Source organism: Solanum verrucosum, unplaced genomic scaffold (assembly GCF_900185275.1).
Source record: "Solanum verrucosum unplaced genomic scaffold, falcon-dt-bn FXZP01000273.1, whole genome shotgun sequence".
Lineage (NCBI taxonomy): Eukaryota > Viridiplantae > Streptophyta > Magnoliopsida > Solanales > Solanaceae > Solanum > Solanum verrucosum.
The window spans coordinates 1,371,634-1,382,968 of record NW_026020163.1 but is presented as its reverse complement, the minus strand read 5'-3'; the positions used below and the strand labels follow the sequence as shown (position 1 = coordinate 1,382,968).

At 38.1% G+C, this 11,335-nt stretch overlaps 1 protein-coding gene across 1 annotated transcript; it reads left to right on the top strand.

Moving 5' to 3' along the window:
- Positions 1–300: 300 nt before the first annotated feature.
- On the top strand, positions 301–10,273 carry LOC125828415 (clathrin interactor EPSIN 2-like). Its single transcript, XM_049507714.1, has 13 exons — positions 301–452; positions 1,130–1,205; positions 1,532–1,583; positions 4,011–4,090; positions 4,183–4,261; positions 4,483–4,566; positions 4,675–4,820; positions 6,255–6,617; positions 6,986–7,081; positions 7,165–7,394; positions 8,278–8,480; positions 8,592–9,549; positions 9,626–10,273. Exons 2-13 carry the CDS (start codon positions 1,171–1,173, stop codon positions 10,105–10,107), a joined length of 2,808 nt encoding a protein of 935 aa, XP_049363671.1. The 5' UTR covers positions 301–452; positions 1,130–1,170; the 3' UTR covers positions 10,108–10,273.
- Positions 10,274–11,335: the final 1,062 nt, after the last annotated feature.

The following is an 11,335-nucleotide window of genomic DNA, read 5'->3' as shown; positions in this document are numbered from 1 at the left end:
TTTTGGTCCATATTCAATATATTCCATCCCTATTTACGTGGCACAGTTCGGATTTTAAAAGTGAAATAATTTAATTTTAATCGTAAATTCAATTATGAAATCTTTAATTTTTTTTGATATAAAGTTTATATATGTGAAAATTACATATTAATAATTCAAGACATGAAAAAAATTTCTAGAAAAATTAGGATAAAAAATATCTTATTTAAATTTTAAAACTCGATACGTGCTGAATTCGTGCCAGATAAATTGAGACGGAGAGAATATATAGTAGTAATATTCCTGCGTGTAAGGTGCGCTGTCTTTGCTCTTTCCTTTACACCCTCCTTTTCTCCATTCTCTCCCTCTCTGTCTTCAACAATCGACAGCTCCTCTCTCTCTGTTTCTCAAAATTTTCCTCTGTATATCTCTCCCCTTCTCTCTCTACATCTTCACATCTCAGATCTGATCAGGTTCGATCTCATATTCATTCAATTAGATCTTTTCATTTGGTATTTTTCGATCAATTTTGTTAATTTCCGTAACCAATTACTATGTTTTTGATGTGATTTGGATTTAGATCTGTAAATTGAGCTATTTAGTTGATTTATTGAAATGGGTTTAGCTCACATTTGTGAGTTTTTGTGTAATTTAGATTATGTTTGTTCCCGCTGATTTGAATTGTTTATGAAATGAAAGTGTGAAATTATGTTGGCACCTGAATTATGTTTATTTTTTTTTTTGAAATTCTGGGTTTATGGTTGTTGAGTGCTTTGTGTATGTTTTTCCGCAAAATGGGATTTTTTTTGGAATTGTTGTGATTGTTAATTCTGAATATTTAGGTCAATGGAATTCTGGGTTTATGCTTGTTGAGTGGTTTGTTTATGATTTTATGCAAAATGGGATTTTTGAAATTGTTGGGAATGTTAATTCATGGAAATAAATGTAGACTAAAAAGAACATTTTGTATAGTTGATCCTCAAGTAATTTGAGATTGAGATGTAGCTGGTTGATTGATATATCATGCCAATATAGAAGGATTCATTTGGTTCTTGGTGTTATGCTGAAAAGTGAATTAATTGAGTGTGTTTGGTGATAGGAATAGGATAAGGGGGCACGTGGATATAATCGATTTTGTTTGTTTCTACAGACATCACTTGAGTAATTGGGGGCTAAGAATACAATATCCAAATGAAGAAAGCATTTGATCAAACCGTGCGGGACCTGTAAGTTTTTTGCCAATTCAAATCTTACACTTTTCGAAGTTACTGGCGTAGAAATATCTCTGCCAGACTAGTTACTTGGCGTTTTTCATATCTCTATCTGCGAATTTTCGTAACGTATGGAGAAAATAGCATGTGATTGATTTTGTAGATGTTTAGTCTTTGATTTGCTATGTTGTTCCGACTCTTTAAAAATACCGCAGCACCCATGTTGGATCCTCAAACACGAACCCGACAGTATTTTTGAAGAGTCCAAGCACTATAGTTGATTTTTTCATTTTGAATCTTTTGTTTATATGCCATTTGTTGCTTTCACTTTTTCCTTGCAGCAAGAGAGGGGTGAATAAAAAGGTTCTTAAAGTCCCTTCAATAGAACAAAAAGTAAGTTCAATTTTGTCCATCTCTTTATTATTTTTGTGTACTTTTTGTCAGTGCAATGTATTTCATATTCCGGCAGTGCCAAAATATATTGTTTTAAGCAAAAGTTGGAGACTTTATTTAACTGAGGTCAATCTAGGACAGGGATAGACCTACGTCAACATAATCCCACTTTTGAAACACTTAGATAAGTACATGTACTATAATGTAGTATGTACACTGATTCAGAATTAAGAATACTTCAAATCTTTCGTGTGAGGCTCGAGGTTGCAACTAACTACTTTGGAGGCAAAGTGTGCACAACCTACACGTCGAAGAAGTGCATTTTGATTCCTATCCTTTGAGAAATGTTTTAGTAAAGATGTATGCAAAGCAACATCATAAGCCTCTGGAAATATAAAAGAAGAAATCATGGGGAGTAACTACAAAAAAGAGATGGTCAAAACCTTTTTATCAAAGAGATGTTCCAAGGTGAAGAACTAATATAGATATTAGATAGTCCTATTGGCCTCTCTCATAGATAGACTTTGAGTTTGCTTAATTGATTCATGGAATAGAGGTTATGGCTTTGAAAGAGACTCACACACTTGTGTTTGCTGAAGAGCTATGTTGCTCGTACTCTCCAAAAATGTTGCCGCACCCCGTGTCGGATCCTCCAAAAGTACACTATTTTTGGAGGATCCAACATGCACCCGTTGGCATTTTTGAAGAGTCTGGGCAACATAGCTGAGGAGGCATGTTGCCTGGAGCCGAGTGTCATGCCTTGATTCAAGTAGAGCATATTGTTTTTGAAGTGCTTGTTCTTGTTATGCACCAAACATACCTAGTCACCATAGCTAGCCTTTCTTGTGAGACGATTCTCTTTTTTTTGAAACTGTGAGACGATTCTCTTTTATGCCACTTAAATAATGTGAATAGCTTTAACAGTATTAAAACCATGAGTGCTTGGCTGCTTGCTCTCTTCTTGCCAATAGTAGTAAAGATACGGCAGTATCAAATCTATTTTGAGTTCATGGAACACATTGATATAATGATATGATATAAGGAGAAGGAAAAGATCTTCACATAACTTGAGTCTTCTGCAATAATTGACTCTTCCTTGTAGTTCCAGCATTGGTAGTCGTTCTGGTTTGTGGTTGTGTTTAAGTTATTTTATTTTTTTGAAACTGGTAACTTTGTATTCCTCAGCATTAAGGGCTATGCTGGCCACCTCCAAAATTGTTAGTTACATAGAAAAACCAACAAAAAAAAGAAAACAGGACTACTTACAAAGCTCCTATGAAATCCACTAGTTGAATTTCTTCTTCTATGTTCATTTCTTTACACCAAAAACCTAAAGTGGTAATTACTTTCCACTTAATCTTCTCTATAGTGCATTCTTTCCCTACAAAAATTCTCTGATTTCTCTCCTTCCAAATGATCCACCAGATACAAGCAGCAGGTACTGTTCTCCACCACCTCCTCTAGCTCTTACTACCTCCCCTTCTGACCCAACAACTTAGTAGGTCTGCTGTATGTTCTGGCATAATCCAATTTAGGCTAGCTAAATTGGTGAAAAGAGCCCATACTAGTGTTGTTACTTTGCAGTGGAGGAACAGATGATTGTTGGTTTCTAGAGCCTCTTTACAAAGATAACATCTTGAGGCAATAATTTTCCCCCCTTTTGAAGTTTATCATGTGTCAGGCAAGCTCTCCTAGTTACCAACCAAGTGAAACACTTCTTCTTAGTAGGGGCTACACTCTTCCATATAGCACTCCATGGCCCTGATTTCTTCCCTGCAATTGTGGCTAGATCCCTTTTATACATTCTGTTCACATAGAATTGACCATCAGTATGATGCCTCCATAGCAATTTATCTGTTTCCAGATTTGTGCCAGGACAATCTCCAATCAAAGCTAGCATATCCGATACCCACTCTATTTCCCAATCATTAAGAAATCTCATAAAGAGCAAATTCCATCCTTGTGGAGGCCAAACCTCTTGTATTTTCCTGTCAGGATTCAGGCAAATGGAAAACAACTCGGGGAATAAATTTGCCAAGGACCCTTGACCAGTCCAGTCTTCCTTCCAAAACAAAGCCTTATTCCCTCGACCAACCTTTATCCTTACATTGTCTCTGAAAGCCGGCCATAGGTTTAAGTTATTTTTCTTTACTCGGGTTTCTTACCTTATGGAATGTAAGGTTATTCCAGTGCCGCCCTAAGGCCCCCGACAAGCCTAATTGCATGCACATTTTTTTTTGTTTGCTGCTGAATAAGTGTTCAAAGTGGACACATGAAAATCTCACTTCTCCTCTCTTTGGCGGACCTCGTCTTCAATATTTTTGGTGTTCAATATGTTCGATGGTAGAAGGGAAGTTTTCAAATGAGCAGAAGGTCAAGATACTGTTCTCGATGATTTGATTATCTTTCTATTTGGTTTCCTTGAAGGTTCTAGATGCAACTAGCAATGAGCCCTGGGGTCCCCATGGATCACTTCTTGCAGATATTGCTCAGGCTTCAAGGAACTAGTAAGCTTAAGTCATCTTAGTTGATATATATAAAATTTTATTTTAATTTATTTATTATCTATATGTGAGATTCATTTTTTGAAATTTTGCAGTCATGAGTACCAAATGATTATGTCTGTGGTCTGGAAGCGTATCAATGATACTGGAAAAAATTGGCGTCATGTTTACAAGGTTTGTGCTGCTTGAATTTGCTTACTCTTTCTAGCTAAGTTTGGACTTATTATGTCTGATCATGTTTCTTGAATCTTTCTCTGTTCAAGGTTACCCTCTGCCTTCTTGTTAGACAAAGATACACACAACATGCTTGCTTGCTTTCATGCATTTTAATAAACACTAGATGCAAAAGTGCTTCACTATAAATCCTGTATCTAATGTTTGACTCTGAATTTCAGGGTTTAACTGTTTTGGAATATTTGGTAGCCCATGGGTCTGAACGTGTCGTGGATGATATACGGGAACATGCTTACCAAATATCTGTAAGTTTCTTCATTCTTGTTAAATTTTTAGTCTTAATGAGATATTTTGCCAAATTGTAGAATCTGGGGAAAATAATTAAGTACTGTCTTCATCTTCTCTTTGCCCAGACACTGTCTGATTTTCAATATATCGACTCCAGTGGGAGAGACCAGGGAAGCAATGTCAGAAAGAAATCTCAGAGCCTTGTGGCTCTTGTTAATGATAAGGAGAGAATTCAGGAAGTTCGCCAAAAGGCAGCTTCTAATAGGGACAAGTAAGTGTAACTCATTTCAGTTGGTTTTCTACAAAAATTCTGCTTCAGTCATGCATGTAGTTCTGCCACAACTAGGAATTCTAGACTTCACATTTCTCACTTACCCTCCCTTCCCCTCCCCTCCTCCATGCGGTGTTGTCAAACAGCTGCTTGATATGCTCTTTAACCCTGCACCTGAGATGCAGCTCAGGCTAGGAGCTTGGCTCAACAAAACCTTCAAGTGGGGCTCTTGATCTTCGCTTAAAGGGCATCAGTAGTTAAAATCACTGTCAAAATAATATGTTAATTTGCATACAATGTCATTGTTGTTTGTTTTTGAATTTGTCTCATGTAAAAATTATTTTCTTATTTTTTCCGCTAAGGTGTGCTTTCATTGCATTTTTCTGCACAAAGCCCCAACAAGCAAAGGTGTCTTCTTGCGCTTTTTCGCCTTCGACAAACCACACCCCTTCCCCCAACAAAAAGATATTTAAAAAATATGAAGGAGTTGTACTTCATCCCCTTTATAAGCATTCCTTTTTTAAGACTACATCTTACTTTATTTGCCAGCATGATATTCTATATTCTCTCCCTAGTTAACTTTATTGGTTAAAAATTGTTTCTGTACTTCGATTTACTGGCCCCGGTTCTAATGAGTTCCTTGGTTCAAGTGAGATTGTCTTGACATAAAACAGTGTATGAGGATGTCTGCATTTTCGATAGTGTCTTTAATTCAAACCAACATATATTACTAAAATAAGATTTTCTCAAGCTTTCTATATTTGAGGGGAAACATCTGTCTAATGTCTACATGCTATGTATGCTCAAGCATATGAATATTTGGGAATGCCTTAACTCAAGCGTGCCATTATCTGAAAAATAAGATTTTTTCACATGCTACTTGTGCACCCAGCTGTCTGTACTCAATATATGTCTTTGTATGATGTCCTGTTTATATAAGTACCTCTGTTTTCTGATGTACCCATTGAGAGTTAACTGGTCCCTTTTGGAAAGTGAGTTGAATGATATTTCAGATATTAATGAGTCTTGCCTAGTACTTGAATTTGCCTATCAGATATCATTAGCATCAATATTTTAGAAGTGTATTTCAACAAGCTTTGTCTGTTATTAAGGGATGAAAAGAATTTCTGGTACTTCTCAAAAGGGAGAGTATTAAAATCAACTTGTTAAAAAGCTCAAGTTCTAGCTATCTGTATTTAGGGACATCACAAATATTATGAAGTCGACATTCATTTCAAAGTGCTCATCTTTTATAGTATAAGGAATTAATTTCTTGTAGATACAATAGTATCACAAAAAATTAGCTATACCTATGACTGTTCTAAGCTATTCGTAAGACTATGTTCTGATGACAACCGTAGCCATTTAATTTCTAATTTTATTGGTACTGTCTACAAAGCTAATGTGTTCTGACAAATTTTATCATCTTGATAGATTCCGCAACACGTCAGCTGGTGGTATGTATCGTCCTGGTTCACAATCAGGTTCAGGAGGATATGGTGACAGATTTGATGAGGATCGGTATGGAGGAAGAGATGAAGAAAGAAATGGTTATGGGAGGGAAAGGGAATGGGGCTACAGAGATGAAGAAAAAAATGGCAGATATGGAGACTCAAACAGCCGTGATGGGGATCGCTATGGTAGAGATTATGATGACAGCAGCCGAGATGGAAACAAGGATGATGATTATCGTGGAAGAAGTCGGAGCACTGATGATTATAATTATGGATCAAGAAGTAGAAGTTCTGACCGGTACAGGGATCACACCAATGATGACGATGGTCAATATTCTTCTAGGTTTGTCTTCTCACCTTTTGTTTAAATAAGGGCATGATTTTTGTAATTTCTTACTAGTTAGATGATTCTAATAGAAATGAATAGAATTCTGCAAACCAGGGTATTTTCTGTTGCCATTACTCTGAAATTGATATGTATTATCTCTGCACATTTATTAAGTTTTTGATCCTTGCCTGTGACATTAATTTGATCATCATGACCAACAAAGGAAGTGGTGCTAGGGCTGAGGCTTGTTCTCAGGATGGATGGTGTTATTATTGTGCTCTAATAGTTATTCTAATATAATTTCGTCATTAAGTATTGTTTTATAGAAAATGGTCTTATTTGTTTGCCAAGGTTTACATTTTTGATTCAACTGTTGTGAGTAGGCCGCTTGAAAGGAGGTTTTCTGAGCAGAACCTTAGTGCACCTCCTAGTTATGAGGAAGCTGTTGGTGGTTCACGCAGCCCAACACATAGTGAAAGGTAATAGTTGTGAAAAAGGATCCTTTTTTCCCCATTTATTTCCTTGAAATTTTTATATTGATGTTATAATCATATCTCAAAAGGGATGTAGAAACTTCTTCAGCATCTGCGCCCAAATCTTCTTCTCCTCATGCCAGTGCCAGTCCGAGCCCAGCCACTATGCCTGCTCCTGCACCAACTACTGCTCCACCACCAGCTCCAGCCACAGCTACTGCTTCACCACCATCTCCAGCAGCAGCCCCTGCCCCACCACCAGAAAACACGGTTGCTGAGAGTTTTGATGAATTTGATCCCCGTGCATCTTTTACAGCAGGTAAAACAACCCTCACTAAGGAGCAACTGCCAAATTAGTGCTTGATGTTTGAGGTGATACTGGTTTTCCATTTTGTCTTCAGTAACTAGATTTCCTTGGATGTGGTATTTTGAGAAAGTAACTTGCACTTTATCTGCCGGTCAAATCATGCTGCAGGAAATGTTGCTTGATTGAATAAACAATTGGGACCAACCAAACTCTAAAAGTTGTGATTTTGTTCAAAGTATTAGAAAATTCAAATGTGTTAAAATATTTTTGGTAGAGGTGGCTGAAGTTGGAAATTGCATGTTTGTTATAGAAAGGAAAATTAAAATACACAGGATGTTTTTAGACATAGGCTGTGTTGGTACAGGTATAACTTGTGTATTCTATTAAGATAGTCCCTTTTTTTGCATAAGGAGAATTATGACAGTATATATCTTTTTAAGACCCACCTTTTCACTCAATTTCTGTTCCTTAGAAACCAAAATCAACGTATGCCCACTTCATTTACATGCACCTTTTATCTTCTCATCTTAATAAAGCCCTGGCAGTCTTTAACTTGAGTTCTGTCAGCAGAAAAAGAATCTTATTTGAGGATACCCTCTGCAAAGAGCCTTAATGCATAATTTATTGCTGTAATACCAAACTGAAGTTTGCATTGGAACTCTGAGTGACTTTAAGGATCAATGTCCTCTATTGTGTATGTATATAAACTAATTTCATCAGTAATGAGCACAAGATTGTAAGGTGTTACCAGCAATTTGATGAAAGATCCTCAGATTTCCTTTATAGAGCACAAGCAAATTGCTCTGTTGTGTATTCAAGCTAATTTCATTAGTACTTCAAACAAGATGATTTGTTTACCATTCAAATGCAAGTAACTTTTCTCCTGTATGAGCAGCTCCCCCAGTTCCAGCAAATGGTCCTGTGTCAACTACTTCTGGTGGCGAAATGGATTTACTTGGTTCCTTATGTGATCCGTTCTCCAACGCATTAGCCCTTGTACCGGCAGCTTCGAGTGCCTCTGAGGTTAATCCATCTGGGACCACTGGTACTGAGACCATGTTTGGGGAAGCATCATCAGTATCTACTGGTTCTAACCAGGTGGATAAACCAATACATTTGATGTCTTAACCATCTGTTTTGTGTTCCAACATATACGATTCTTCCCTTCCACAATTTACTTACTGAATGAAATATGTGCTTTTCTTGCAGATGTTCGAGGATCCTTTTGGTGATGGTCCTTTCAGGGCTATGACCTCGAATAACATGCAAACTCATCTGCAGAACACTACTCCATCTTTCCATCCTAATCCAACTCAAATCCCTGAGCTTCCTCAATCAGCCCCTCAGGGTGCTGAGGTCTCAAATGCAACATATAGTCAGTTTGCTTCTACTAATATGCAATATGCTCAGCAGGAGCTGTCCACCTCGAACCAGGAGATCGATATACTGGCTGATATTCTCCCACCATCTGGTCCTTCACCTCCTGGTGATCATGCAATTCCAAGTGTCCAACCTGCAACACAGACAGGTTTTGAGTCGTATGGTGGACCAACTACACAACAGACAGGTTACATGCCACCTCCTGGCCAGGCAGGAGCACAGACAGTTTTTGCAGCTCAACCTGGCCAACAGTCTCCACAAACCAGTTTCCCAATTCAAGGTCAAACTGCATCTTCAGTGGGCTTTTCTGGTCAAGCAAACAATTCTCCATCTTATGGAGGCTACCCAGCTCAACCTGGTCAAGCATCACAGTCTGGTTTTGGACCCACAGGTGGTCAACCCACATCTGGTTTCCAACCTGCAGCAGGTTACTTTCCACAGTCTGGTTATCAGATTCCCGCCGGCTCATCTGTGCAGAGCAATGCCAATGCTGGAGGTTACAACACAGGATTAGGATCTACAGGTCCATTTGGTAGCCAAATGGGTCAAACATCTGCTGGACAACCCTACCTTTCACAGCCAACTGGTGCAACTCACATGCCATCACAAATGCATCTTCAATCTTCACAAATTCAAACAAGTAATGCTCTAGTGCTGACACAAACTACTCCAGCTTCGACAGCTCTTGTCGCCAACACCCAACCAGCCAAAGACAAATTCGAGACGAAGTCTACCGTTTGGGCAGATACATTGAGCCGTGGACTGGTCAATTTGAACATTTCTGGATGTAAGTGTTTTCTTTTGTGATCTATTTGAATATCTTTTCTTTGTTCCCTTGTCACATTGTAATTTTTGTTATGCAGCTAAAACAAATCCATTAGCTAATATCGGAGTTGATTTTGATGCTATTAATCGCAAGGAGAAAAGGATGGAGAAACCCAGTACAGCCCCCATGATCTCTACTATTAACATGGGCAAAGCAATGGGTTCAGGTACCGGAGTTGGCCGAGCTGGTGCAGGTGCACTACGGGCTCCATCAAACCCAATGGCTGGTTCTGGCATGGGCATGGGTATGGGTATGGGTGGTATGGGTATGGTTGGTGGTGGCCCTGCTGGGGGTCCTGGCATGGGAGCATATGGAGGATTGAACCAGCCTTATGGCGGCATGGGGATGAACAGACCTATGAACAACATGGGCATGGGAATGAACATGGGTCAAGGATTTCAGATGCAACAGCCTTCCGGATTCCCCCCTGGACCTGGAGCTCCCATGCAGGGAGGTTACAATCCCCGAATGGGCATGGGTCCCTATGGCCAACAACCATACGGTGGAGGATACCAATGAAATTTAGCCCAATTCTGAAAGTAAGAAACCTTTGTGTCATATTATCCGGAATGTTTTCTAGTCGGTAAGCCTATTGAACTCACCCTCTGTTGTAGAGTTGATACTTTTCGGGTGCCTGTAGTTTTCCATGATAAAAGTTATAGAGGAGAGTATATGTTGATTCCTTCTTCAACGTTGTTCTGCAATTGCATTTCCATTTATCTGCCATTTGGGGTCAAAGATTGCTCTCAAGACCCCTCATAATGTTTTGTTGTTGTGCCTTTGTACACACTCGAGGATCACTTGTCTCCGGTGTTCCTCTTTTTGCCAGTTGATCCATATATACACGTGTAGAATTTTTTGGACTCGCGATTATTGAAATTGTACTTGCTGAACTCATGTATTTGATGATTATTCTTGTATCTCTTATTCACTGGTTCTCGTTGCGTATAATTTGTAAGCTACACACTTTTCTTTTAGTTTGATACTTTTCAATGTTCAAACATGTGGTGCAGGTGAGTTTCTTTGTTTGTGATTGTGAATATGAGTATGACAGATGCAGACTATTACTCTTATAAAATATTAAAGGTGACAACCAAGTGTAAAATAAATTGGGGCTATATATGAAGGAATTTGAAAGCAACAAGTTGCTTACACATATAATGCCAATAATATAAAAAGAGAATTTCAAATGATCAAAAGCACAAAGGATAACACAGTGGAAGATTTTGTGGTTTGGACACGTGAAGAGGTTTATGAATGTGCTAGTAATAAAGATATGATTAGATAGCACATGACATAATTTTTGTTTATCGAAGACATGACCCCCGAAAGGTTGAGGATTAGAGTAGCCACCTCCTCTCCTCATTATTAGTAACTACTAATTACTAGTATTATTAATTTGCAATTTGCAATCCTGAAGGTCAAACAACCTCTCTACCTCCACAAAAGGTCGGGAACACTCGTGTATACAAATGTATATGATCTAACAGTCGATATTTGAAAACTCGGACTATAAGCAATTTGTCAACATTGAACCCGTATGTCAACTTTACCAGCAGATATATATAAATAAAAAAGCTTAGTGAATCAACTCCAAGCACTCTAGCATTTGATTATTTATTTATTCAACAAACATTTAACTAAGAAGAAAAATATTAATCTAAGTGAAAAGAGTACGCAATTATTATTGAAAAATGTAACTTATTTGGCCGCTAAAATTGTCACCACGTTTAACACCTCCATCAAA

What these genes read in the sequence shown, in the direction of transcription:
- LOC125828415 (XM_049507714.1), top strand. Translation starts at nt 1,171, where the DNA reads ATGAAGAAAGCATTTGATCAAACCGTGCGGGACCT. An exon ending in GCTCAGGCTTCAAGGAACTA is followed by an intron (nt 4,091 to 4,182) that starts GTAAGCTTAAGT and finishes GAAATTTTGCAG; the next exon opens with TCATGAGTACCAAATGATTA. An exon ending in GATGGTCAATATTCTTCTAG is followed by an intron (nt 6,618 to 6,985) that starts GTTTGTCTTCTC and finishes TGTTGTGAGTAG; the next exon opens with GCCGCTTGAAAGGAGGTTTT.